Raw genomic sequence first — 27172 nt, forward strand, 5'->3', positions numbered from 1 at the left:
TTACACCCATGGACATAGCTATAAGGGGCGCTGTAGTGGTATTAGCTTCAGGGCACAGAAGTTTCGGGGAGGAGTAAATGTTTCTCTATCACATTCTAACATTTTTAAGAGTTCAGGATGGATGAGGACCACATTATATAAATATATATACCCAGGTTTTGGCGTAAAGATTGTATACCCGACATGATTGGTCTACCTTTCAATGTGTTGGTGCCTGTTTGTACTTTGGTCAACCCATAAAAGGTAGTCATGGGTGAGTACCGTATTTTTTGGACTATAAGGCGCACCGGATTATAAGGCCCACCATCAATAAATGCCTGCTAAAACATCTAGGTTCATATATATGGCGCACCGAATTATAAGGCGCACCTGATTATAAGGATGAATGACCAGCAGGTGGCAGACCTGTGCACAGTTCAAGGCAGCTGTTGTCTGTAAGTAAGGTTCATTTATAAGCCGCACTGGCCTATAAGGCGCACCTTTGATTTCTGAGAAAATCAAAGGATTTTTTGTGCACCTTATAGTCCAAAAAATATGGTATGTAAATATTTACATCGACTCTCTGTATAGAATGTGTCCTTGGCATGTATATAATGTAACGTTACTATTACTTTATAAAAAAGTTAAGTAAAAAAACCATACTACGTATTTGATTTACATAGCAAATCACTTTATATACAGCACCTGCTCAGTATTGACTCAATTACGGTTTGAGTGTTTTTTTAATGTATATCGTTGAACATGTTTTAGTTACATGGTAGCTTTCATAACATCTAACTTTGAACATTTTTTTTTTCAGATTTGTCTGGCAGGGCTTCCAGTTGCAGCAGCTTCTACAGGTCTTGCAGTACTCCATTTTCCCAGCTGATTTCTTCTTCATCATCATCCTTATCTTTAAACATGGTCGACCCCTCCAGGTCTGAGGGAACAATCAAAAATAGTAGTGGTAGAGTCATGAAATCTTTTCCATCAGCAAGTGAATGCTACATTAATGTCCCAAGTCCTGGTCTGCACAGTAGCAGTTTCCTTGGTAACCCATACCTTCGGCAGGCCTCCTCCCATTCAGTGAGAAAAAGCTCAGCGGCCTCAGACTTTGCATCTTCTTTTGACGAAATGTGGCATGACCGTTTTCTTCATCACTGGCCAGTCCTTCCACCAATCTCCCCACAAAGAGGTTAATAAATGTTTATTTTTTTCTCCTTCTGATTCCATATGGGCTTGTTCACAGGCTTCTGCTTGTGTGTGTTTGAATGCTCGCTCGCCTAGACTGCTGTGAGGGAATTGTTCCCCTAATGCTGGCCATCCTCAAATCAATGGCTGCACGTAACAACAGAAAGTGCCTCAGATGTAGTGGTTTCCACAGGTCCATTGTTAAGCCTTTGTCAAGCATTTTTGAACCTAATAAATAATGTCAAAAGCTTCTATCATGGCCAAAAATGTTCCCTTTCAAACATTTCTAATAGTATTTTTGTTCTGTCATGTCTCCCAGTGTTGCAAAGAATTTGTGCGGCACAATAGGAATGTGCTGCATCGCGTGCCACTCAGGGTATTGTGCCGCTTTTGTCATGATCTTGACTCGGCAAGTATTTTGTTCTAAATAAATTACATTTAATTTATTATTTCCTAGCAATCACTCAATGAATAGACAGGGATTTTTACCTTCTATGCATTCGCAATAGTGATAAGTGATGATACAGTAGTAGTTGGAGAGTCATTCACTATATTGCTTCCGGGATTTTTAATATGTTTTTGATAACATTACATGACAAGGACCACCATTCCCTGGGTTCCAGGGGTGCAACTACAGTGGTAGCCTTAGCAGCTGCAATGGGGCCCACAGTGCCAGGGAGCCCCGTCATCCGAATTGACACTAAAGAGTAGAGCATGGGCACATTTTATATATGCACATTTTACAGCATATTATATATATAACATATATGTGATGTATGTATGCTGTATATGTGTGTATCTGTGATGTGTATATATACTGTATGTGTAAATATAGGTTGTTTATGGCATGTATGAGTATATCTGTGATGTGTATATGCTCTATATGTGTGTGTGTGAGTGTATAAAAGTATGTGTATGAGTGAAGAACTGTATGTTTATGTATATAGGTATATAAATGTGTTTGTAAGTGTAATGTGAGTGTAATATGTGAATTTTATGAAGTCTGCTATGGGCCCCTGCCTCTCCTAGTTACTCCCCTGCTGGGTTCCTTTGTAGCATTTATGCACATGTTTTCTTTAATTATTTAAATATGATCAAATAGCCTTACATTTAAAATTATTTAAGTCTTTATCGTGTATAATGCATTCCAAGGGTGGAATGACCCTGGGGACCACATTATGGATTTTGACACCAGTACTCCTCTGTATATGTCCCTCAACGTCAGAAATATATTAGGAAGATGTGTCAATCTGTCTACACCAGAATACTGAAGTAATTTGCACCTGAAGTGCTGTATGCCACTTTTACTGAGGTTTTTAGACCATTTTTTGGCATTTTTCCAACTTGCCCATAGTCTTGAGAAACGGGCATTGTCTTGTGCCAAATAGCTCCTGCGCCGGAAAATTAAATTTTGTGGTGCAGTAACCTAGACTAACTAATAGGAGGTGCAAAGTGCGACCTGCCAGTCTTACACTGAAACAAAATAATCATCCAGAATCAGACACAATGGGGAACATTTACTAAGGGCTTTGCGCCGCTTTGTGATGCACTTTAGTCGGACTCTTCATGGCTAAAACGGCTTGCACAGGTATTTAAGTAGTGTCTGTGCTGGGATTGTGTCGCACGCGACCCTTTGGTGGTGTAGCTGCGCTGGCCTCCATGCGACACAAATTAGGGGGCGTGTCGTTGAACAGTCCATCTTATTCGGACCGAGCACCATATTTAACTTTCAAATTGTGTCGCTCACCCTATGTTAAAGGTGCACAACAAAAAAAATGGTGAACTCTGTTGGACCTGAGCGGGGAAACGACACATTCATGATTTCTGGCGCACAATCTCAGTGAATTGCCATGTGCTGCATTATAGACGGACAATGCGTTTTTAGTGAACTCTAGTGACCTTGTAAGTAAATGTGCCCCAATGTCTAATCTGGTGCAGCACAAGATTGGTCTAGGTCTTCTCTGCACTGATCTAAAGACCGTCACATTAGTACATCTCCACTATTGTTACAGTCAAAAAATGCCTGCAAATGTCTGTTTAGCTCATCTCTGTCTTGGTTGAACCCGCAGACCAAAGCAATTTCACATTGGGAGCAGTGCTTAAATGAGGTCAGCATCAACACTTTTGTTTTCATGACCCACTCTGTACCTGTCGCCACTTTTTTTCCTGCTGGAAAACTCTTTCAGTGTCCTGTTTTAGGGGTTGCCTGGGAATATTATTTTTTTCTATTTATAGCCTGCTGTTAATAAAAGTAAAAAGTTATACTCATCTATCTTCCCGCTCCCGTGGCCCTGCCCGTCACTACCGTCTTCTGTTTGTATTCAGTGGCCGATGGTGATGTACATCTACAGCTGCACTCCTGCTACTGCAATGAAACTCATGCAGTAGCAGGAGCACTCCTGTAGACACGCATCACTGCCGTCCTCTAAATACAAACAATGTTTAACCTTGCAGATATTAGTTACAGAAGTTATTTTATTCTGTCATTTCAAAAATTCATTGTTATCTTTTTATTTAATAATTCTGAGCATATACAAACTAATGCCTGTTTTCTTTAGGCAACTTTGGTCTGAAAATCTTGCTCAGTGTGATTGTGGGATTTACTGGACTGAACCTAGACTCAGACTTCAACTCAATGGGGCAGATTTACTTACCCGGTCCATTCGCGATCTAGCGGCAGGTTCTCCGGCGCTGATTTGTGTCTTCCGGCGATTCACTAAGGTAGTTCCCCCGATGTCCACTAGGTGTCGCTGCTGCGCTGAATTTCTTCGGAGTTCACTGAAGTTCACCATGCCAGGCCGGGTGCAGGTAAGTGTGTGTCAAGCGACACAGTTTTTTTTTCTCAATACGGCGGTTTCTCCGAATCCAACGGGTTTTCTGACGGCCATGCCCCCCGATTTCCATTGCATGCATGCCGGCGCCGATGCACCACAATCTGATTGCGTTCTCCAAAATCCCGGGGCAATTCAGGGAAAATCGGCGCAAAACGGTAACATTCGTGTAACCCGACATAAAAACGTGATTCGGGCCCTTAGTAAATGACCCCCAATATGTCTCAAATTTCTTTAAGTTCTAGGTTCGGTCCCCTAAATCCTGAAAACACATGGAGCAAGTTTGTTGGACCAAAATCTGGCATAAGTTAGGTACAAGTAAGGTATAAATGAAGAATTTACATACCTGCAAATCAGTTACTAGACATAAAGCAATATTGTTTTCCGGTACTGGCAGCATGCATATCTAGCTATATTTGAAATAGTTTGAAATTAAATTTTTAATTGAGTAAATGCATAGTAAGAATGTTATAAAGCTGCTTTTGACTTATTAAAAAGGCAACACTTCTTTATGTGATTTTTCCTAGCAGTCAGCAACCCAGGAGCAGCGTATTTAAAACCATGAAAATGTGTCACTTTGCAAGTATTTAAAATTTCTGTCTAGAAAGTGCTGATCATACATTGCTGCATTGCAGTTTTCACAAAGTACAACTGTGGTCAGGGATTGCCAGGATATGCACTTTTAGGATGCTTCTAAAAATGCTTGATTGCATAAAAACATATTAATTTTGTATTCCCTTGGATATTTGTTAACACGCAGAGAGTCTTTCTTTAGGCAAAATATTTTTAAAAAGCAGGTATAATAAATATTTAAGCCAAGAATATCTCAGACTTAAATAATTCAACCTTCAAACCTTGCATGTATCTTGGGATGTGCCAGAGGGACCTTTTAGTCCTCCAAGGCATTAAGTGGAATTTAAGCCTTCAAGTGTCTTGTCCCTAAATGTAAGGGGCACTAACGGTATGTACATGACAAAAGAATATAGTTAACTAGGAGCTTTCCTGTCTTTTGGCCTAGTTAGGCATCTTATTTATTTGTATCTTATTAAGCCCTTCTCGCCAATGCCCTTTTTTGTGTTTCCATTTTTTGCTCCCTTCTATAAAATCATTATTTAATTTTCACATCTGGAGCTGTATGAGGGCTTGTTTTTTGGATTTCACTTGTATTTCCTAGTGACAGTATTTAATATCCCATGCCTAATATTGGGAAGTGTGAAGCAAATTCCAAATGCAATGAAATTGACAAATTAAATTGAAAAAAATGCATTTGCATCAGTTTTTATAGTCCAAATGACACCTCTACTTTATTCTCTGGGTCTGTATGATCACAGGGAAACCAACTTTAGGTTTTATTTGTTTTAAGTTTAATATTAGTAGTAATAATTAGTTTATGTATGAAAAATTATTTCTTTGTTTTGCAAAATTCTGAAGCTGATAGAAAGTTGAATTAAAAGGAAAAACATGCGAACAGATTATCGCTCCCTGTAGTTGTCACAGGGAGAGACGATCCCCACCAAAATGGCAGCACATGGGATTCGCCCGCAGCATACAACAGGTTAACACTAGCAATTGGTTCCAGCGATAATTGCTGGAATCTCTTATATCTACTTTTTGCCATCCATGTGCACTTTGTATGTGTGTGGATATTTGATGTGTATATGCTGTATGTGTGTGTATAAATTGTGTGTGTATATGCTGTGTGTGTGGTGTTTATATACTGTATGAGGGTGTGTTTTCTTTATGTCTGTATATAATATTGTATGTGTGTCCATATGTTATGTGTATATGCTTTATATGTGTGTGCATATGTGATGTGTATATGCTATATGTGTGTGTTTAATGTGTAAAACACTATTTGTGTCTATAAGATGTGTATATAGTGTATGTATAAGTGTATATATAAATTGTGCATAAATGTGTGTGTATGAGTGTATAAATGTGTTTATATGTGTACGATTGTATAAATGTGTATGAGGGAAGAACTGTATGTTTATGTATCTCAGTATATAAATGGCTTGTGTATATATGAGTGTATAAATGGGCGTTTGTTCACTCACGTGTGTGAGCCCCATTCAGAAGGCTGCTATGGTGCCCAGCCTCTCCTAGTTATGCCCCTGCAGTGTCTATGTAAAACACAAATTACACATATGAGAGAATGTTAAATGGGCACAGGGCAAATCCTTGACTTTCCAGGTCAAATAAAGGTAAATAGCAAGTTCAAACATATATTTCTGTAACTATTTCAATAAAATAATGTATATAATTCAGATAAACTGAAAAGATTTGATATAGCATTGATATATTTATATGAATGTTTTTTTTCAGTATTTATCACTCAGAGATTTCAACCTTCATTGTTTTACTTTTTGGAGCTTTTCCATGGTGAACCACACATGTTCCACAATTGCTTGTTGACCCATTTTAACCTTCTTCAAAGTGTAACTGTCCTTGACAATGAGAGAGACCTTCTTATTGTCTGGTTCTTTTTGGCAATCTTTTACATGGTGTTAAATGGCGTTCACATGGGGGAGTTGACTGGAGGCAGGAAACAAAGTAGTGCGTTGTTTTGAGTGACTTTGCTTGAGTTTCCCTTTTGATTCGGAGAATGATACACTTCTATAGAAGATGACAGACATTTTGACAGGTGCAATATGCTTTGAACTGTCTTGCCACATACTGCTTTTGTCTTGAATTTTCCCAGCAGAGTAGCATATCTTTTTGGGATGCTGCTGCGCATAAGATTTGCTTTTCATCAAGTTTGGAAAGGTCCGCCTTCTCTCATCTCATCATCTTTAATCCTGCTTAAATGAGAATACAAGCTGACAAAGGAAGAAGTCTGGTTCATATTTTATGGTTACCTTATTTACTACCATGACACATTCTATCATTATACCTTTCAGTAAGCGATCTTACTAATCTGTCTGTCAATTATCAAAGTGTGTATTAGCATATATACTGTAAGTTATGTCTGACTGAATGAAGCAATTAGTACAAGATCCCCCATATGTCAAGTAGAGTGGTTGTTGTCAGACTAATAGATCAGATCTCATACATCACCGAAATTAGGGTCAAAGAGTTTTGAACAAGGTAGTTGTACACAATTACTTTTGTTTATAAAGTTACAAAATCCCTAAAGACCTTAACTTAAAAAGGATAAACTCCTAAGACACTTCTGATCAGCAGAAAAGAAAAAAAAAGACAAGAGCAGAAAGCAAAACTGAAGATACATGTGCCCCACTATTTTTTGGAAAACCCAGAATAGTTCAAAGTTAAATTCTGAAATCAAAGAACGTAATTTTATGGACAATTCTGCTATTCTAGACCTATAATACCTATCAATTAATCCCATCTTAACATATGAATATACAATTACTTTCAAATGCGTATATGTTGTAGTTTATTTATGTATAACTCACATCTACTAGTCAGAAGGTGGTCCTATCAGTTAAGTACAGCCCTCATATATATCCAACCCAACCTCTTGGACCCCTTCGGGCATTGCCTTAAAGGACATATACCAACAGGATGAAAGAATATATGCAAATATATTTACACCTATGGAGTCTGGAGCCCCTAAGGCTTATTTCCAAACAGTCCTTCATCCTGGTGGTAGATGCCCTTTAACCCTTGACCCAGTCTACTTGGTCTTGCAAAGTGTGTTCCGGTTCCACACCTGTGCACAAGGTATCGCCTGTACCCCTTCAGATGCTGGTCATAAAAAAATTCTACGTCAGGCAGGGACTGACATGAAATTGTCACCCAGCACGGCCTGATATATCCAACTTTGAGGGAGGGGTGAGGTGTTATCATATGCTGGTGCACCGTGCATCATGTAGAGTCACTTTTAGAGGTTAATGGGGAAGCATCACTTGAGATACCCATATCTTGGCCTCTTTAATACTTAGTACCATAAGGTCTCTGATAAATACCCTACTTAAGATATAGGCAGTTGAAGAAAAGACAGGAGTTGGATTTTTATCTGCTATTACCAATAAAAAGGTCATTTTCTGGCAACACATTTTGTGTAAGTAGACTGTGGGAACAACCTAAAATGTCAGGATAAAAAATGGAGTGAATTGTTAAAAGACTACATTACATTTAAATTCTTATTTATATTACCATATATACTTATATAAGTGTATTAGCCTAGTTTTTCAGCCCCATATGGCTTATATGCGAGTATATTTTAAAATGAACGTACTATTACCATCATGCACTCACCTCGGTGTGCACATCTCCTCTTCTAGTCTATGGGTTCCCGGGAGCACAAGGAAAAGACACATCTATGTGCTCTGGCCGCGCATACACTATGTTGTCACCAGCCAGCGACACCGCCGCGTTATAATGTGTGCACAGGTGGGGTGTATAGATGTTGCGGAGAAGAAGGTGCGGCACTCTCCAGTACGGTACATCAATATTTTCTTTATTCGGTGCAGGTGCAGGTACAGGACGCCGACATGCGGCAAGGCAACGGGCCGTTTCGCGCTACAAAGCGCTTTGAGAGGCTTGAGAAAGTGCTTTGTAGCGCGAAACGGCCTGGATCTACGCTCGCGCTGAGCACCCCAGAGGTACCAACGCACATCACTGATGTGATACTGTTGCATAAAACCATCCTAATGCTTTGATATAAGAGGGGGTAGTGCCGGTTCTTATTCCTATCTTATGGTTATATTAGGGTGTATAGATGTGCATCAGCCCTGCTGGTACCCAAAGACCCAAACATTTTATTAATGAGGGGAGACTACTGGACATTTCAGTGGTAAGGGGAGGCTAGAAATTTTATGGCTGCATTTCCCACCCTAGGCTTATACTTGAGTCAATAAGTTTTCCCAGTTTTTTGTGGTAAAATTAGATGCCTTGGCTTATACTTGAGTATATATGATAGGTACTGCCAGGCAGTTGAAGCAAATCTTCAAAGGTCGGGTTTCTTGAGCAATAATCCTTCCTCACAACTCATAAACGCATAACACAATGCATAAAATAAAATAAGTAACCTGGCAGTATTGGAGCATCCATTTTTTGAACACAGTCATTGCTGTAACTATTTCAAGTTGTCTCATACAGTTTACATGTATAATTGCAGTTCTTCTTTCTTTCCAGAATGTAACAGTGTGGATGACATTGATAGAAGATCTCAAACCACAGAATTTAGCAATGACATTCAGGAGGCCTTCGATGAACTAGAAGTGATAGCTCCACACACTGGGTCATCAGGGAGTCCTCAAAGTGGCTCATTTACAAGTTCTTCATTAGCATCAGGTCTGTTATCTGCTGTGTTTATATATTCTTTGTGTTTACCCTTTTTATTTTTTATCACTGTCACTATATTAGATACCGTGAAGGCATTGTTATTATATTGGCTACTGTGTGGGCACTGATACTACATTGGCTACTGAGGGGTAGTGTTACTATATTTGCTACTTTTGTGTCATAATATTGATGTCTAGGAGAACCTAGACCTAAAGCTCCTTAAAGGGGTATTCTCGTCTGGGCATTAACATTCAGTTTGATGTATATTTACCGCCATAAATATACATTTCTTTAATTAGATATTATTAAATTTTTTTTACCTGGGTGAAGATAATATTTCATAAATGTAGTCATATGGTCTCTTAGAAACAAGACTGTTCTTGGTTACGGCCACCTCTGCTGGAGGGATTGCCCAAAGAAACAAAAGGTTTTTGTATATGAAATGTCCAGGAGTTACTACATGTCCCACAGACGTCCTATGATAATGATTGCTGAATCCAGCTGTTCAGGCAGGACTCAATAGCGCATGTCTGGCCACCACTGCTAGAGTGTGAGGTGGTCGTATCCAAGGAAACTCTCCTTTCTCCTTAGAGCGTCTTTCTAAGGAACAACATGGCTACATTTATGAGAAATTATCTTAACACAGGAACATTTAAGAACATCAAATTGAAGAAATGTTTACATTTGGCAAATAAATTAAATTCAATGTGAATGCCCACATGGGAATACCCTTTAAGGGGCATTCCGATGCTGCTACGCACCAGGCCCCACAGTTATGTCAAGAATTAACTGGAGTGCAGTGTTCAAGCGCGATTGGCATTCACAGGGTGCGCCATATTATTGAAGACCGTGTGCCAGTCTTCAATAAACATAAGTCTTCAATAATCAATCAGCTTCATCTCATATGGCTTCCGCCTGCTGCCATATAGGCTCTGCTTTTCTGGCAGACAAGGCAAGAGAAAAATTGCAACTCTTATCTGCAAATTCCATTTTGTTGCTTTCCCAACCCAGATGCCAATGTTTCCTAAAGTTTGCGGACCAGGGTGTTTACACTATAGTCTCTGCTGGAAAACCTGCATAGATTACATCTGAAATCTCCACCAGCTGTAACCTAGCAGAGATTTAAGTCTGGTGGCAGAGCACACCTTCTGAACCTCTCAGTAAATCCAGTGCAGTATGTGAATGTCATGAGGATTAAGACTGGTATTCAACAGGCCAGCATAGCTCCAACAGTCCTGGATTTGGCAGGAGAGTCCTAGTTTTTCAGGGATGTCCCGCCATCCTGGGCAGTTGGGTGTTTGTCGTGGTTCACCCCACTGCATCCCGCAAATCTCCTCTGTGTCCCACCTCCTGATCTCGACTAGAATCGCTCATGGGGATCGGCAGGCGGAATGCAGAGGAGATGTGTGGGAAGCAACTCTTATTTGCCTTCCTCCATTATACATATAGTAAGCATCCCACCTCCTGGTCATGATGATACACAGCTGCAGATTGGCAGCTGGGGATTTGGACCAGGAGGTGGGAAGAGGCTGATGCCAGCCCCTCCCCTCAACAGTCCCTCATCCTGGAATTAGACTCCAGCAGTTGCTGGTAGGGGCACAGTATGAAGTATGAAGGGGTTCTGCGGTAAAGGGTATGGCAAGAAGGGGAGCTGCTGTGGGGAGGGGGCACGCTAAGAAGTGGAGCTGCTGGGAGGGACACTGTAAAAACTGGAGCTTCTGGGGGGGGAGTAAAAAGGGGAGCTTTGGGGGGGGGGACAGTATGAAGGGGGGTTGTTTGCTGGGGGTGCACTGTATGAAGGGGAGCTACTTGTAAGTAAGAAGGAAAGCCACTGGGGAACTACAATATGAGGGGGGGATGAGGGGGCACTAAGTTGTGGGAATGGGGTAAGGGGCGGGACAAAAAGTGTGGCTTGGGGAGAAAAAGTGTTTGCCCCTCTTTCCCTGCTCTGAAAGTTGGACTTATGCCTTGTGTACAATGGATCCAATGGCATATGTCACTTTGGTCTGTCACATTCTCATGGAACTGGACAGAAAAAAACGTTGGTGCTCTTTTATTCGAAATTGTAAGCACAACTACTAATTAGGTTTCAAACACCATGTACAATATGACAAACTTTTTAGTAAAACATTCAGATATACTGCATAGGTATGTATTAATATGAAGAAATTAATTTAACCATATATGGGCTATAAACTTCTTGTGTGCAGATGCAACATGTATACCAGACTTGAACTCCTCTTTCCTTTTGCTATAGTATATATAAAATATATAAGGAAGATGTGTCACTTTTAATCCTATTAAGTTCCTAGTGCTCGGCATGTCTCCCTCTGGTGGCTTCACTCTGATATTCAGTCCAGGTTTTTATTTTTTTAAATTTTAATTGCCTTTATATTTGAAGATGTTTTTGTTATGGTACCTATTATGTCATTGTCATAAGGTGGATCATGGCAGCATTTGGGGAACTAAGATTACACCACACCGAAAATGGATTTTTTTTTTACATATTCTTATATATGTATGCTTGCAGGATGATCATTAACAACTTGAACTTATATTTTATTTGTGATCATTTTATTTTATTTTTGGCTTATACCTTAGGCATTTCTGCAGGCATAGTAAGGAATGCACATGAGCATCATTGTGATAGACTACATTGATAGGTTCTCACCATTCATGAGATAGGGGGACAATTTTGCCTCAGGTTGCACCCCTCCCCTTTTTGGAAAATAGGGAAAAGGAGTAAAGAACCCATCCTTGCACTTTCCCATCTATTTTACTGTTTTGCCTTAGGCTGCATCAGGATAGGAGAATTGTCTGGCAATGTCTATGGAGCCATCAGACTCCCCTAACTGACTGATCTCAAGGGAACCATTCAGCTTCTGAAAATGAATCAACTGTTTCGTCTAAGATAAGGTTGTCACACAATAGTCTCAGCTCCCCTCTCATAGCTGCCAGGGTTGCCAACTGTCCAAGAATTCCTAGACTGCCCGTAAAAATAGACATTTTATCTGAAGTCTCCAAACAAATAAAATAACAAATGCTTCTGTGATTTTTTTTTTGTCATGATGCATTCCACACTTAATGACAAGGCTATATCTTCATGGAATGAAACTTGCAACATTGCCGGCTACATGGATACTGCTTCATACATTTCTGTAATCACAGTGATCTTTTGTAGAGGCTGATATCTGATTCAGATTATTTTTCAGATTTCCTGATGGCAGATCATTATTACTCACCTTCACTGTTCTTTTCTTATATCTTACAAAGTCTGCATTTTTCTGAAATTAAAGTTTAGAAAATATGCAAATAAGCCTGAGTTTTGGGCCATAATGTAATTTATTCATACCCCCAGCCCTCTGGACACTACTAAGCGTTCTGAGAGCCAGTGATGTCACTGGCTCTCTCTGCGAATTTCGTGCATGCGCGAGAATAACTTATCTTACACTGCCGGTGTGAATAAATTACATTACGGTGGAGTCTGAGGTGCTCCACAGAGCACTTCAGATTCATTTGCATATTTTATAAACTTTCATTTTGCCGAAATGCGGGCATTTTATCATTGAAGAAAAGAAGACGGATTCTAATAGGAATGGGGAAATCTGAAGGTAGATACCGTTTATACCAATATGTTTTCAATAGCTGTCTACTGTCCACTGTGGCCATTGCATTTGTTGAAATGAACAACAGTGCTTTTGCTTGTTCTGCTACCAGTTCTTCATCCAAAATTATCCTACTCTCCAAGTTAGTATTTTTACCTTCTTAAATTTCCCAAGACACCAGCGAATTCTGTAGACCACAGTACATAAACACCTTGATGGTCATTATACACAGACATGGTTGTTCAGGTTCACTCTGGCACATATTTTGTTTTATATGGTCACAAAAATATTAGAAATAGTAAGGTCAATGGGGCAGATTTATCAAGCAGTCTGAAAGTCAGAATATTTCCAGTTGCCCATGGCAACCAATCACAGCTCCCCTTTAAAATATTCATGAGCACTGGTGAAATGAAAGCTGAGCTGTGATTGGTTGCCATGGGCAACTGGAAATATTCTGACTTTCAGACTGCTTGATAAATCTGCCCCAATGTCTTACCAAGTGGGGAAGACAGCAAGAAATTATCCGATGTACTGATCTGGCAAGCTTATACCTTGTAAGGGTTCAGTTAGACCCCCAAGTACTCAGGCTGTGGTGGCTTACACCATTGTCTATGATGAAAACCCAGCATGTATGTAGATTGCCTGTAGATGACTCATAGATGGCTTTCTCCTACTACTTCAGATGAACAAAGCATTTCTGATATCTAACAGCAAGAACTGATTTGTAGACATTTTACGAGAATGTTTTTCTTTCTTCTCCATTTTATGACCCATGGCTTGTCCTTTGATGACCAGCCACTGAAACTTGTCTCGCTGCTATCGTTCTGCACAAAGTGCACCAATGATAGGTGAATGTCATACAGAACATTACATTCTATGGTGTCCACTATAGCTTTCTTTTTTACTGCAAACAATTCTTTGAAGTGATATATAGCTACAAGTAATATCCCTCTTAAAAACCTAAAAAATAACTAATTCTAATTCCTAGCATATACGATGAAGAGGGAGCCTAGTCTCTGAATGTGTCATTACTAAATGTTGTCCCTGTGCTCACAGAAACTTCTAATAAATATGTATAACCTCCAAGCATGCGATCATGTGAATTGCTATAAGGACAAATGTAACCCTCGAGATTTTTATGTGCAGTGACCTCTTCACAACTGATGTATTTGTATATTTTATGACAATTTACATTCCATAGGGAATATAAGAAAAAAAGCAAATATCTTTCAAAGTTTTTTCTTTTCGCTTTTTCCCTAAATAAAAAGTCTGCATACACAAGTTAATAAAGGTGAATGACTATCTATCTTATGTGTACAGGAGACTCCTAATTCTTTCTAGGACACATTGAGGGATTTATGCAGATAGAAAAAGTCAATATCCGCAAAGGCAGGGATTGTGTGAAATCTTGGAAAAGATCTCAGAAAAAATCTTATTAATTCAGTGTTTATTAATTCATGGTATCACCCCCATTCCTTGGGGATCTATGGGAGATTCAACAAGGACTCCCCTTACCAGATGACCATTTCTTGTGAGAAGATCTCAGCAAATGCAGCTTTTCTTGGCCTAAGAAATGGTCAGATTTGTGGGTCAGTGGGTTGCATGTTGTTCAAGGGACAGGAACTAAATGCATTTTTTTTTTAAACTAGAAGTAGGAAAACATACTCAGAGGATAAAGAATGTAGCTAGAAGTCTCTGCCATTGGCTTACTTCTCTCTCCTCATTCAGAACACTTGAAACTTTGTAGATATCCTCTCGGTTTTTGGGTGGAGACCTAGCTGCTGTGACTCACTTTGCTCCTATTAGAAAAATTACAAAGTATGACACTTTTAAAAAGTTAGCAAACATTTACTTTTTTATTATAAATACATAAATGCAGTATATAGATAGATTTATCATATGAAGATTTGTATATATATTTTTTTGAGATACTGTACATGTTTTATGAGAAATTGGAAAATAATCCAATCTTTTTTACAGCTAGGACTCAACACTTACAATATTGAGGTACAAAGCAAATATTTTGCTCAAGTTTTCGCTTTGCTTTCTGTTTCACAAATAATGTAGCCTTAGAAAAAAAAGACTTAAATAGAAAACTTAAGAAAAAAAAATAAAAAAAAAATGTTTTAGTTTCTATAACATGACTTCCATTTCCATGCAGATAGGTGGATATTTAATATCACCACCAATCTTATTATACTAGTGGCGTAAAATGGATCTAACAAATGTGAAGGGCCAGAAAAAGTCCCTCAGGCATTTCAAATATCCTCTTGCATTTACTGGGCTGTCCATGATGTCTATTGTTTGATATCTTATTATCAAATGTGTAAGCATGTCTTCAACACTGATTGATTGAATTGAGTTAACGAAGAAATATACATCCATAGCATTAGCTCTAACTGATGTATGCACTACTGGCCAGTGAATAGGTTTACAAAAGCCTGAGACAAGTTCATGGTATAAAACATTTGTACCTCCATGTAGTACCCACACAAAATCATCCCCACAGATCTCCTAAACACCATCTTATTCTCAAACCCACTTATCCCATTTCAACAAGCTGCAAGTGCCTTACATTTACTGTACAGATTATTACTATCAGTAAAACTAAATGCTAACATGAAAAAAGTGCTATTATATATCAATGCACAAAAAATATCTGTTGTAACTGCTGTAAGTGAAAAACATAAACAGCCGCATCAGCACTCTCTATACATATTATACTTTATATTACTTTACATTTCTGTATTTTTTCATTTTAGATAGATGTTGGCAGCTATTTCTCCCCAATACAAATGCACACTCGGCTGAGCATGCATGTGCTCTTGAATAGGGAGAGAGGGTTGTATGTCACTGCACAGATAACAGATAAGTCTGGTGAAAGTTTTGCTTCCCATAGAACATGAGGTTCAGATGTGTCTGGTCGATTTTTTTTTTGCAACTTCAGCCTTCCAGAAAAAAGTTAGGACACCTCTATACATATTAGTTAATCATGTGATCTTACCTTCTCCATAACAGAAGATCCATCACAACATTAGGTACAACAGGTATAGCTCCGCTCCTCCTCCATCTTCTTTACTCTCTGCACATCACACTTCTCTGGAACTGCTGTTCAATGCGCAAAATGGTGCACAAAGATGTCCCTACAATCATATGAAGAAAATAGAATAAAGTTATTCCTAGCTGAGGCTTGTAACCTGCAATACAGCTCTGAATCTGGCCTTACATTGTATGGCACTTGCCATCATAATACAGGCTGTACCCTACTTTAAGGGCACCCGACTTAAAGACGACCCCTTGTTACAGACAAACCTCTCTGCCCATTGTGACCTCTGATGAAGCTCTCTGAATGCTTTACTATAGTCCCCGGCTGTAATGATCAGCTGTAAAATGCCTGTAATTAAGTTTTATTGCTAATACTTGGTCCCATTACAGCAAAAAAATTTGAAAATCCAATAACTGCGACAAAAGAATGTTGTCAACTGAAGAATAAACCCAAAGAACCTATCCTGTACATAACCCGGGGACTGCCTGTACTGCTAAACTGATTTTAATATATGTTGATTGATAATTAGGAAACTGCAAATATAAATAACATCTAAATAAAATCTAACATTTTTTTTCAGCAACCGGGAAACATACTGCTTCTCTTACCATTGGGTATACTTATCAAGAAGAATCCCTTTCAGAACTGCGTCTTGCCCTCTTAGATTATAGAGATTGTCAAAAAGAAGATGGAACCATAGAAGATGCCAATACTAATAAATTCATGACATTTTCTGAGCAAGGTATCGTGACTTTCCAATCTTGTGGCATGATATATTGTGTGTAGAGACTAGGACAGCAGAAATGAAATATGTAACAGCTACATGCTTTATCTACGTAACTAATGATTTATGAGAATAGCAACCCACCTACTTCAGCAACCAAAAATATGCCCTGCCCTAGATGTAATACAGTCATAGACAAATGTAGCCGGGATAGCCATCATATATTATGTCATCTATTCCTTCTACCAAAAAAGAACTTTTAATATAGTTATTTAATTCACTTATTTTATGTTATTTCAATTGAGCCCGTTTAACATCCTGGAAACCCAAGCTCTATCATGTTCCCCAAACTTTCTGAAATCCAGTGCCTATCAAGTATAAATTTTCATAGTTAACCCCTTAACGACCTGGCCTTTTTTAGTTTTTTCACTTCCATTGTTCACTCACTTTTTTTCCACATAAAGAGCTGTGTGATGGCTTATTTTCTGTGTAACAAATTGCACATCATAGTGACGGTATTTAATATTCCATGCCGTGTACTGGGAAAGCTGGAAAAAAATTCCAAATGCAGTGAAAATGATGAAAAAACACATTTGCGACTTTTTCTTGTGGGCTTGGATTTTAGAGCTTTCACTGTGCACCACAAATGTCTACTTTATTCTTTGGGTCGGTACGATTACGGGGATAACAGATTTGTATAGGTTTTATAATGTTTTCATACATTTACAAAAATTAAAACCTCCTGTACAAAATGTTATTTTTGGATTTTGTCATCTTCTGGCGCCAATAACTTTTTCATACTGGTGTATGGAGTTGTGGGTGGTATCATTTTATGCAACTTTAGATGGCGTTTTCATTGTTATAATTTTTAGGACTGTACAGCCTTTTAAACACTTTTTAATATTTTTTTTATATTTTTCAAAATGGCAAAAAAGTGCCATTTTCAACTTTGGGCGCTATTTTCTGTTACGGGGTTAAAGGCAGTGAAATACCATTATTATATTTTGATAGATCGGGCATTTTCGGATGCGGCGATACCTAATGTGTTTATGATTTTTACTGTTTATTAATATTTATATCAGTTCTAGGGAAAGGGGGGTGATTTGAATTTTTAGTTTTTTTTATTCTATTTTTTTAAAAAATTTTTACTATTACTGTTTTTCAGACTCCCTAGGGTACTTTAACCCTAGGTTGTCTGATCGATTCTATCATATACTGCCATACTACAGCATGGCAGTATATGGGGATTTTCCACCTCATTCATAAGGATTTTCCTCCTCATTTTTTTTTTGTGCAACTTTAACATAGAGCGTGCGCCACAATTCAGTCAAAACACAAAATAAATGTGGCTCACATGATCCAAATTGGCTTCCCTTTATGTGCAGAATCTTGTGGCATGGTGGGCACAGTGCAGATGCGACACAAAACTGGCACAAACACTTTATAAATAGATATGCAAGCAGGTTGCTCATTTTTTTCAGTGCAAAGTCAGACAGAAAACTGGCGTTAATAAATGTGGGCCAATATATGCTATATGGTACTGGAACAAGTAATATGAATACCTATCTATATACCTTTATAGAGGATAGACATGGCTATTGAAAAAAACTTTCCAATTTATAAAAGGTTCAAGTTCTAGTTATGTTTCCTATACATAACCTGCATACTTTGCAACATTTGTGGTCCACTTTTGCAGGACAATATTAAACCCCACCCAGAGGAGTAACTATATAAGTAGCAGCCATAGCAGCTGCTAGGGGACCTGCAGTGTCAGGGGGCTCCAGCAATCTGACCTGACATTCTAAAGAGTGGAGGATGTCCACCATTATACACATATTATGAGAGGGGAGAAGGGGGGACAGTAGAACAGCAGGACTAGCAATTTCTCTTCTCTAATTCCTTCTGCGTACCCTGTATGGTCAGCAGCTACTGGGACAGATAAGTGTATAAATGTCTGTAAGAGTGTATAAATGTGTGAGTATACAAATATGTATATTTTCTGAGGGGGTAGGGTACCACATGAAGAGAATACAAAGAAAAACAGAGAGCTGCAAAACAATCAAAAAAAATATGCTTTATTATACTGCCAATGCAGAACAAATATATATACATATGTACATCATATAAAGTGGAAAAATGAAAGAAGGGGAGAAAAACAAGTGTGGAATTGGGCCACACAGAGTACATAACCCCCCCCCCCCCCCTTTTCCTCCAAAAGCCCAAAGATCTAAATATACCCAATAAGAGTGGATGAAAGTTCAATCCAAAAAGCATAAAACAGTCCAAGGTAAGGTGACTGTTGCTTAATACAGTAAAGTGCAAACCAGAGGTACCATCCGGTATCAAAGTATCCACATGCCAACAGTCCACTTACCTGAAATCATAATTGGCGATCGAAAGGGCTGATTGGTAGGGAAGGGGGGCAATAGTACACACCGGCGCGAGTTTCGCACAGATGCACGTTTCGACCTCCTGCCAAAGCATCTGTGCGAAACACGAATTGGGTTGTACCATCGGGTGTACCTCCCCACTCTAAAACATACTGGTAGGTTGATTAGATTGTGAGCCCCATGGGGACAGGGATTGATTTGGCAGCACAGCGTAATCTGTGTGCACTATGCAAATAAAGGAATTATTATTATTAATTAAATTGAATAGTGGTGTATTAAAATAATAAATAAAAATAAAAATAAAATAAATGGCTTGTGGAATATCTCATTATGCCTGTGACTTCATATGGAGCCATACAGTTGAATGATATAGAAATGAAACTGTAAGCACTGTTTCTCATACAGAATAGTTCTGTACTTATAGCACACGAATCAGTGTCTGTATAAATTTATGTATATGCCACCATACAGACCCTGGACTACTGTGTAAGAAAGCCTCAGGTACGCTATACAAGTGCCTGGGTGTAATATAAAGACATCTTTTTACAGGCAGAAATCCACATATTGCATTTGATTGAATTACATAAGCTCTCCAGAAGATTAATGTAAATCCTCTTTTATATCATTTTTATTATGTAACCTCTTTGTAGTATCACTGAGTTAATGTATTAAACCCATCTTCATCTTCCTTATCAGGTCACTGGTCCCCGCCTGCAGCTGGATTACTAAATGTATCCTCCATACCAGACACTTATTTAAATAAGGGAGAAGATAATCTGCAGAAAGACCACAATGTAAGTCGTACATCGTGAGGAGCAGCATTTTGGTCAATTGTAGATATTAGATGTTTGATAAAGTACCGTATTATATTTGGGATTGTTATCTTTATAATAATGATCTACCTATCTGTTGATATGTCTTTCACAACTTTGTCCTACTGTTAATTTGAAAAATGGAGCACAGTTCTATATTCCCTATGATACCATGATGTATGCAATAATAATTTATTGTGTAATAATACCTTATACATTTCACAATTAAAGTTTTTTTTTTTTTTTACCAGACACACTCTCCTCCATTCGCTGTTTCAGACCTCTCTTTCTCATCTCATAAAGCCTATTTATAGTAAAAATAAAAAAGGGTATTAGTATTTCCATTTTTTCATGTGTACCATATACTTTAGGCCAGATTTGGCATTTAGACATTATTATGGCCACAAATTCTCTTTGTAATTACTTGAACTGGCAACATCATAGCTACGTGTAGTCAGGATGGGATTGGTGACTATTATGCAGACACTGAAACAAGGATGCATAATGGCGGTCAGAACGAGTGCTTGAGATAAGACTTATAATCAGCTGTAACTGATACTTATAAGAATCCTATAGGAAACTTTAAGTGAGAAACGTACGTTTTGAAGACAAAAAGTTAATTGATTACGACCCGTATGTGCTCATTTACAAAAAGAATAGCATACTCAGATAGAGATGAAGGATTTGCATGTACTTATGTTTCTAAACTATTACAGGTGTGGTCTTGCCGTAACAGGGCATAAATTGGCTTCCATTTATGCCACCAGGAAATACCATTACTTTTTGGGAGTGCATCTTTTGATGAAAGATCTACTACCACTTAACATGCCTCTATGACACACTCTTTGACATTTTTCCCAGTAGAAAGACTAAGATCGTGGTCATCGCAGGAAGGAGAGAAGTAGGATTTTAACAATTTCCCTGCTATCTAGGCTGGTGTGGTCTTGTGTTTAGGAGGTGTTGGGAATAGAGATGAGCAGAACCCACATTCGCGCTCTGGTTCAGCTGTGCGACCGGACGTATTCCTGGATTGCTGAACGGCCTATCCGGCAAATTGACGCCTCTACAAACTAGCCATGGCTATGATTATTGACAGTTAAGCATTTGCGTTACTAGCATTTATGATACCAACCTGCACATAGGCTTCAAATTCCTAAAAGTCTACAGAATCTATAGGCTCATGTGCAACATCTGTGGGCAAATGGGAGACAGGTTAACATGAGGTTAACAATCCCCAACTGTATCTAATCTTGTATCTAAGTTGTAGGTTGCGAAGCAAGGTAATAGAGCTTCCTTTCAAGTATACAGTTTTCCCAAATTAACATTGTTTTGCCCTAATATTGTACTCTTTTACAAATATTGGGGGTCATTTACTAAGGGCCCGATTCGCGTTTTCCCGACGTGTTACCCGAATATTTCCGATTTGCGCCGCTTGTACATGAATTGCCCCGGGTTTTTGGCGCACGCGATCGGATTGTGGCGCATCGGGGCCGGCATGCGCGCGACAGAAATCGGGGGGGCGTGGCCGAACGAAAACCCGACGTATTCGGAAAAACCGCCGCATTTAAAAACCGAAAATGTGTCGCTTGGGGAGCGCTCACCTTCACCTTCTATGGGATGGTGCATTCCGGGGCGTTAAGATTATTTTCGGCGCTGCAGCGCCACCTGGTGGACGGCGGAGGAACTACCATCTTAAATCCCAGCCGGACCCGAATCCTGTGCAGAGAACGCGCCGCTGGATCGCGAATGGGCCGGGTAAGTAAATGTGCCCCATTATCATTTATTTCATCCATAGAAAGTTTCAAAAACTCATTATGCTTTTTTATGCCTTTTTTTTGTAAAGGAGAGTAAGTATAATCAGTGAATGCATATAAAAAGTAAAAGGTGCTAAAAAAAAGTAGAAAAGTAGAAAATTGTGATGTTATTATTTAGAGCTGGGATCATATTGTTCCCTTTGACCTATTTTTAGATACTGGACTGCCACAGGATGCTTCAGATATTCTGCATTCCCTTTAAGCTTTGCCTGTCACAAGGGCTAGTGAATAATTATTAACAAGTCCCTCTGGAGGTCTCTCTGCAGGGATGGGGGTATGAATAACTAAGGTTAGCAGATGGCTTCAGGTCAGCGGGGACAGATGAGTGAATTTTCATTAACTGCCAGTTTATTGGATTATGTGATGCAATTATCTATAAAGGTGCTTTACTATCACTTCTGCTGCTTATTGGCCTGTTCATCATTTTGATGATTTGTGCTGTAAGGCAGTGTGATGTTATCATACAGTTATCAAGAAGGACTTTATTATATCATAGGTCCAGTTTTTTAATATTTTATAAGCAAACATGTATAGAGTCAATCACATTTATCTAGGGTTAGTTAGACAATTATAAGATTGATGTAGAATAATAAATCTCTCAGCTAGTCTGGACTCTGGAAATCAGTATGTCCCTTCAGCAAAGCCTCTTCAACCTCAAGTGATGACCATGTCACCGAAAGGTCAAGAACTGGGCCACCATAGAACGAGGTCTCTAACAAAACATCCAGTCTTATTGCCTTTGCCAGCCCCCATTCCCTTATTTTTTAACAATGTGACATCTCAGTCAGCCCATTTTCCCTACTCTGAGTGAAAGCATGTGTTCCCCTGTCTGATATACACACAGTGGGTGTAGACAAACAGGAGCAAAAAAGGTCTGCACACCCCTTGCTTTCCCTATGCGTGTCTCCCATTGTCAAAGACAATAAGAAACCCATTCCCTATAGTAAAGATACAGCGGTATATTCTTTACTGGTGAAGGTATGTTTGCTATTTTATGTGCATCATGGTGTATTAAACCATTTATGAGGTTTTGTACACTAGTTTTTGGTGCACAAGCCCTGAAATAATCGCCTTGTGAACCTCCAAGCATTGAAATTATTTTTCCCTTTACATCTCCTTGACGCCATATGGCAAAGTTGACTATAGCCTGTGACCATTTAGAGCCTCCGTTAAGTACATTTTGTTAATATATAGCATTTTGCCTACTTTATTTTTCTATGAATCAGATTTTGTTGTGAAATGAGGAATGAGCATATAATATGAATCAATGGCGGCACCAGCCATAAATATTGCTGTACGTTTGATTGACCTTGAAGCTGAAGCACTTTCTGGAATTACTAGATGTATGTAATGAGGTCTTGTGGGTAATAATCTTGTATAAAGCACACATTCACTACATGCACTCTGAAGAAGTGTGCACTGAAGCTATGTTTTATTATCATTGTGAGATTATTAGTGGACTTAACCCCTTAACTACTGCCATATTGTTTTTTTTTACAGTGCATGTTGAGGTCAGTTGGCTTTCTATGGGGCACATCATAAGAAGAAGTTTGCAGGACATTTGGTCAAAACCCAGCACTGGCACAAACACTTAGCAAGGTGTTTAACCCCTTAGACACCTTGGTTAAACCTGAACTGTTATGTCTACCACATAGCTAAGATTGTGGAGTGCCAATGATGCCACATGGCAGGCAATGGTCCTCTTAAGGACCCCAGTGCTGTCTCTATCAACTTTTAAGCTATGCTGGAGACATGGCCTAATAAAATGCCCGTGAGTAACTAAGTATAATACACTGCACTAGTGCAGAGTATTATAAAAGTGATCTCATGTCATTATCTCCTTCATGGACCAACTATATTATGTAAAAAAATATAAAGTTAGAAAAAGCCTAAAAAAGTAAGAAATGAAACTCCAGTGCACAAAAATCACCCACCCCTTAAAAAAGGGAAAAGAGCATACATTTTGCTACTTCCACACTTGTACCAGCCGCATCTAATAAACTATAATAGTAGTATCCCATACGACAAAAAAAAAGACTTTTGAGTAACTTTTTTTAAAAGAAGGTGCAAAAAAACAACAGACAGCTTCACTCTCATCACTCTCTAAGATGAATGAAACCAGTCCAAAACCCATAAAAAACTAAAAAAGGACATGCACATTTGTCCTGACTAAAGAGGCCTACATGTATGCATATCTAAGGCTGATTATTTTGTATTTATCTATTATGAATGGATACAGAAGTGATTTTGCTGTCTATAATCCATTTTCCACCACAGGAATACAACTGTCCAGCAGCAGCCCCCTATTTAATGAAATTTCCAACAGCAGACCCCTTCTTAATGAAATGTCCCGCAGAAGCCCCACATATTTACGAAATATACAGCAGCAGCCCCTACCCTTATTATCGAAAACTTGAGCAGCCCCCTTTATTAATGTGCTGCAGACACAGGCCCACTGCAACGGCACATACATAGGCAAATCTATGTGCTCTGCCCATCCATACTGTATGATGTGGTGGTGGGGCCGTGGGATGACAACATCATAAGACATGAATACAATTGATTCTCTTCCCATCTCATGGACCTGCAGCCTGCTCACTGACCCCTCCATCCCCAGGCCCAGTTGTGGTTACACCCCATGGAACCACAATCATTATGATCGTTAAAAATTATTTTATTATTGGCCACAGGTGGTGAAAAAAGAAGCAACTTACACTTACCCCAGTCCTGCATAGATTCTCCCATCACTGTTGGCCTTTGTTAGCATACAGAGGCATCATTACAGCACCCACGCACTTCACCCTAAATGGACAGCAGCCATAGCTGTGGTAGGTGGCTCTTGTTAATGGTATATCATCACTGAGCCTCTGTATACCAAAAGGGGCTGAAACAGAAGGGAGTAGCTACCCTGGACCAGAGGCAAGGAAATTTTTGTATTTTTCCCTTTTGACAACCCCTAGAAGCTTATAAAGAAAAAAAAATGAACCCAGACAACCTCTTTAAGGATAGTTTCAGCATTTTTTATGTGCTCATTTCTATGAAATGTCCAAAAACAGCACCATAGACATCGGTGATATTATAGCTCAGCTTCATTAAAAAACTTCAAGGCTGAATGAAGTCAAGTGACAATACTGCAATCAACCTATAGAAAGGCAGCCATATTTTTAAATTTTAAATACTTTGTTTTCTTGATTCCTGCTGTAGCTAACTTCTGATGAAGACATAGAATGTAGAACCCAGGAAGAGCTATGTAGCAACATGGAATCTTATGTAAGGATTTCCAAACACCAGCAGAGTTCTTTGGATATGTATGGCACAGACCATGAAAAAGGTATTGTAATACGTATACACTATATATATAAAGCTCGGTGTATGTGTGTATGTTCTCTAAAGAAATCTGCACCATTGGATTTACAATCATTAAATATTCCAGAGACACCTCCTGTGACTCGGGGAACATCATTGTCTGTTGGCTGTAGGCTAGATATTTAGTATTAATCAGGGCGTGGAGACCCAAAGAAACGCTCAGGGACTATTCCGATAAGATATTTTTTATGCAACACACTTACATTCACTCGTGAGAGGTTCAACTCGTGCTACAGAAAACTTTCCCCAAACCATGACACTACCTTAACTTTGCACTGACTTCTTTACACACTTTGGGTTAAGTCTTTCATATTCACATAAGGCTATACAATGACATCTAATTGTGTTGCTCTCTAATTTTGTTCTATAGTATATATAAGGCTATCATTACATACCGTATATACTCGTGTATAAGCCGAGTTTTTTCAGCACAAAAATTGTGCTGAAAAACCTCACCTCAGCTTATACACGAGCCAATAAAAAAATAAACTTAATACTCACCCTTTGTCATCCCCGATGTTCGTCGCAGCTCCCGATCCACGTCGCGGCTCCCAGCGGCTCCTCTTCTATCTTCTCTTTGCAAAAGCCAGCAGAGTCATACTGTGCGCCGGCTGGCAGATCACATGGACGCGACTCCCCGGCTATTGCAAAGAGAAGAGCCACCAGGAGCCACAACTTGGATCGGGGGCCGCAACGAACATCGGGGACAATGGAGGGTGAGTATTAAGTTTATTTGTTTTATCTGTTTGGCAAACTGCAGGGGGTAGGCTGTATACTATGTGGGGAAGGCTGTATGCTACGTGGGGCAGGCTGTATACTACGTGGGGCAGGCTGTATACTACATGGGGGCTGGCTGTAAACTACATGGAGGCTGACTGTAAATTACATGGGGCTGGCTGTATACTACATGGGGGATGGCTGTATACTACATGGGGGCTGGCTGTAAAATTCATGGGGGCTGGCTGTACACTACATGGGGTGCTGGCTGTATACTACATGGGGGCAGGCTGTATACTACATGGGGGCTGGCTGTATACTACATGGGGGCAGGCTGTATACTACATGGGGGCTGGCTGTATACTACATGGGGGATGGCTGGCTGTATACTACATGGGGGCTGGCTGGTTGTACAATAAATGGGGGCTGGCTGTCTGTATACTACTGACCAATGCATTTCCCACCCTCGGCTTATACTTGAGTCAATAGGTTTTCCCAGTTTTTGGTGGTAAAATTAGGGATCTCGGCTTATTCTCGGGTCGGCATATATATATATGGTATATGTATATGTATAAACCCCTATCATGTGGAGTTGCATTACTTTGGTAATCATTTAGTTACCTGTCTATCCTGTCTGGATAGACAGGCCAGTATGTCATCCCATTTTATCAGCAATATTGGTATACTTAGGATACATCATTAGTACATTAACAATTGGTGGTGCCCCTCAGGAAGCCAGATGCCAGAAATATCAGCAGGTCCTTTAGTAGCCAGAAATTAGGGTCCCAAACCAATATCAAAACTTGTTTCCTGAATTACTGGCAAAATGTATTATGTATTTCGTCAGTGATGAGTCTGAGATTTATCTATATGGTTCCTGGCACATACATATTGCATAGATGAAACTGATGGACAGCAACCTTCCCTTCACTGTGCATGAACTATACATTCCAGGCGCATTGTTTATTATACTCTATTTGCATATTATTTCACAAGTAAGAGCCTCCTTTCTTTTTGTATGGCTTTTCACTGAATTATTTCTGTGTCTGTGAAATTTTGCCTCTTTTTTGTGGTCAGGCACTGATATAGAACACACATCTATGGACTGCAAATAACACTTTAGTTTGGTGCAGTTTCGTTCAGGGCTCTATGCAGGATAGTTATCATTACATGCTGTCTTTTTGGACCTAAATAATTGAACAGTCATCATCAAAAGGTGCCCTTCCCTACCCTTGACTGCCCAATATGAAGTTGTATTCTGTAGTAGTCAGATCTACTGTACTACTGATATTTGCATTGTTGTAGAAAGCCTTTCGTAGGCATTTGGCTAACCCATCATAAGTCATCAGACACTTAGTGAGATGTGATCCATCACCAGAGATAACAAATAACCACTACTCGGTAGTCCAATGGTAGCATACTTTTAGCAGAGCAGAAATAATTGAAC

At 39.2% G+C, this 27172-nt stretch overlaps 1 protein-coding gene across 1 annotated transcript in view; it reads left to right on the forward strand.

The window, feature by feature from the left end:
• Nucleotides 1-803: 803 nt before the first annotated feature.
• The window catches only part of LOC140129013 (uncharacterized), a 132870-nt gene continuing 106501 nt past the window's right edge, over nucleotides 804-27172 (forward strand). Inside the window, exons 1-5 of the mRNA XM_072150662.1 lie at nucleotides 804-1174; nucleotides 9102-9260; nucleotides 16483-16644; nucleotides 19713-19810; nucleotides 24847-24973. Coding sequence (XP_072006763.1) covers nucleotides 901-1174; nucleotides 9102-9260; nucleotides 16483-16644; nucleotides 19713-19810; nucleotides 24847-24973 — 820 coding nt within the window. The 5' untranslated portion in view covers nucleotides 804-900. The remainder of the gene's footprint in view (nucleotides 1175-9101; nucleotides 9261-16482; nucleotides 16645-19712; nucleotides 19811-24846; nucleotides 24974-27172) is intronic.

This window comes from Engystomops pustulosus, chromosome 4 (genome assembly GCF_040894005.1).
Source record: "Engystomops pustulosus chromosome 4, aEngPut4.maternal, whole genome shotgun sequence".
NCBI classification, from domain to species: domain Eukaryota; kingdom Metazoa; phylum Chordata; class Amphibia; order Anura; family Leptodactylidae; genus Engystomops; species Engystomops pustulosus.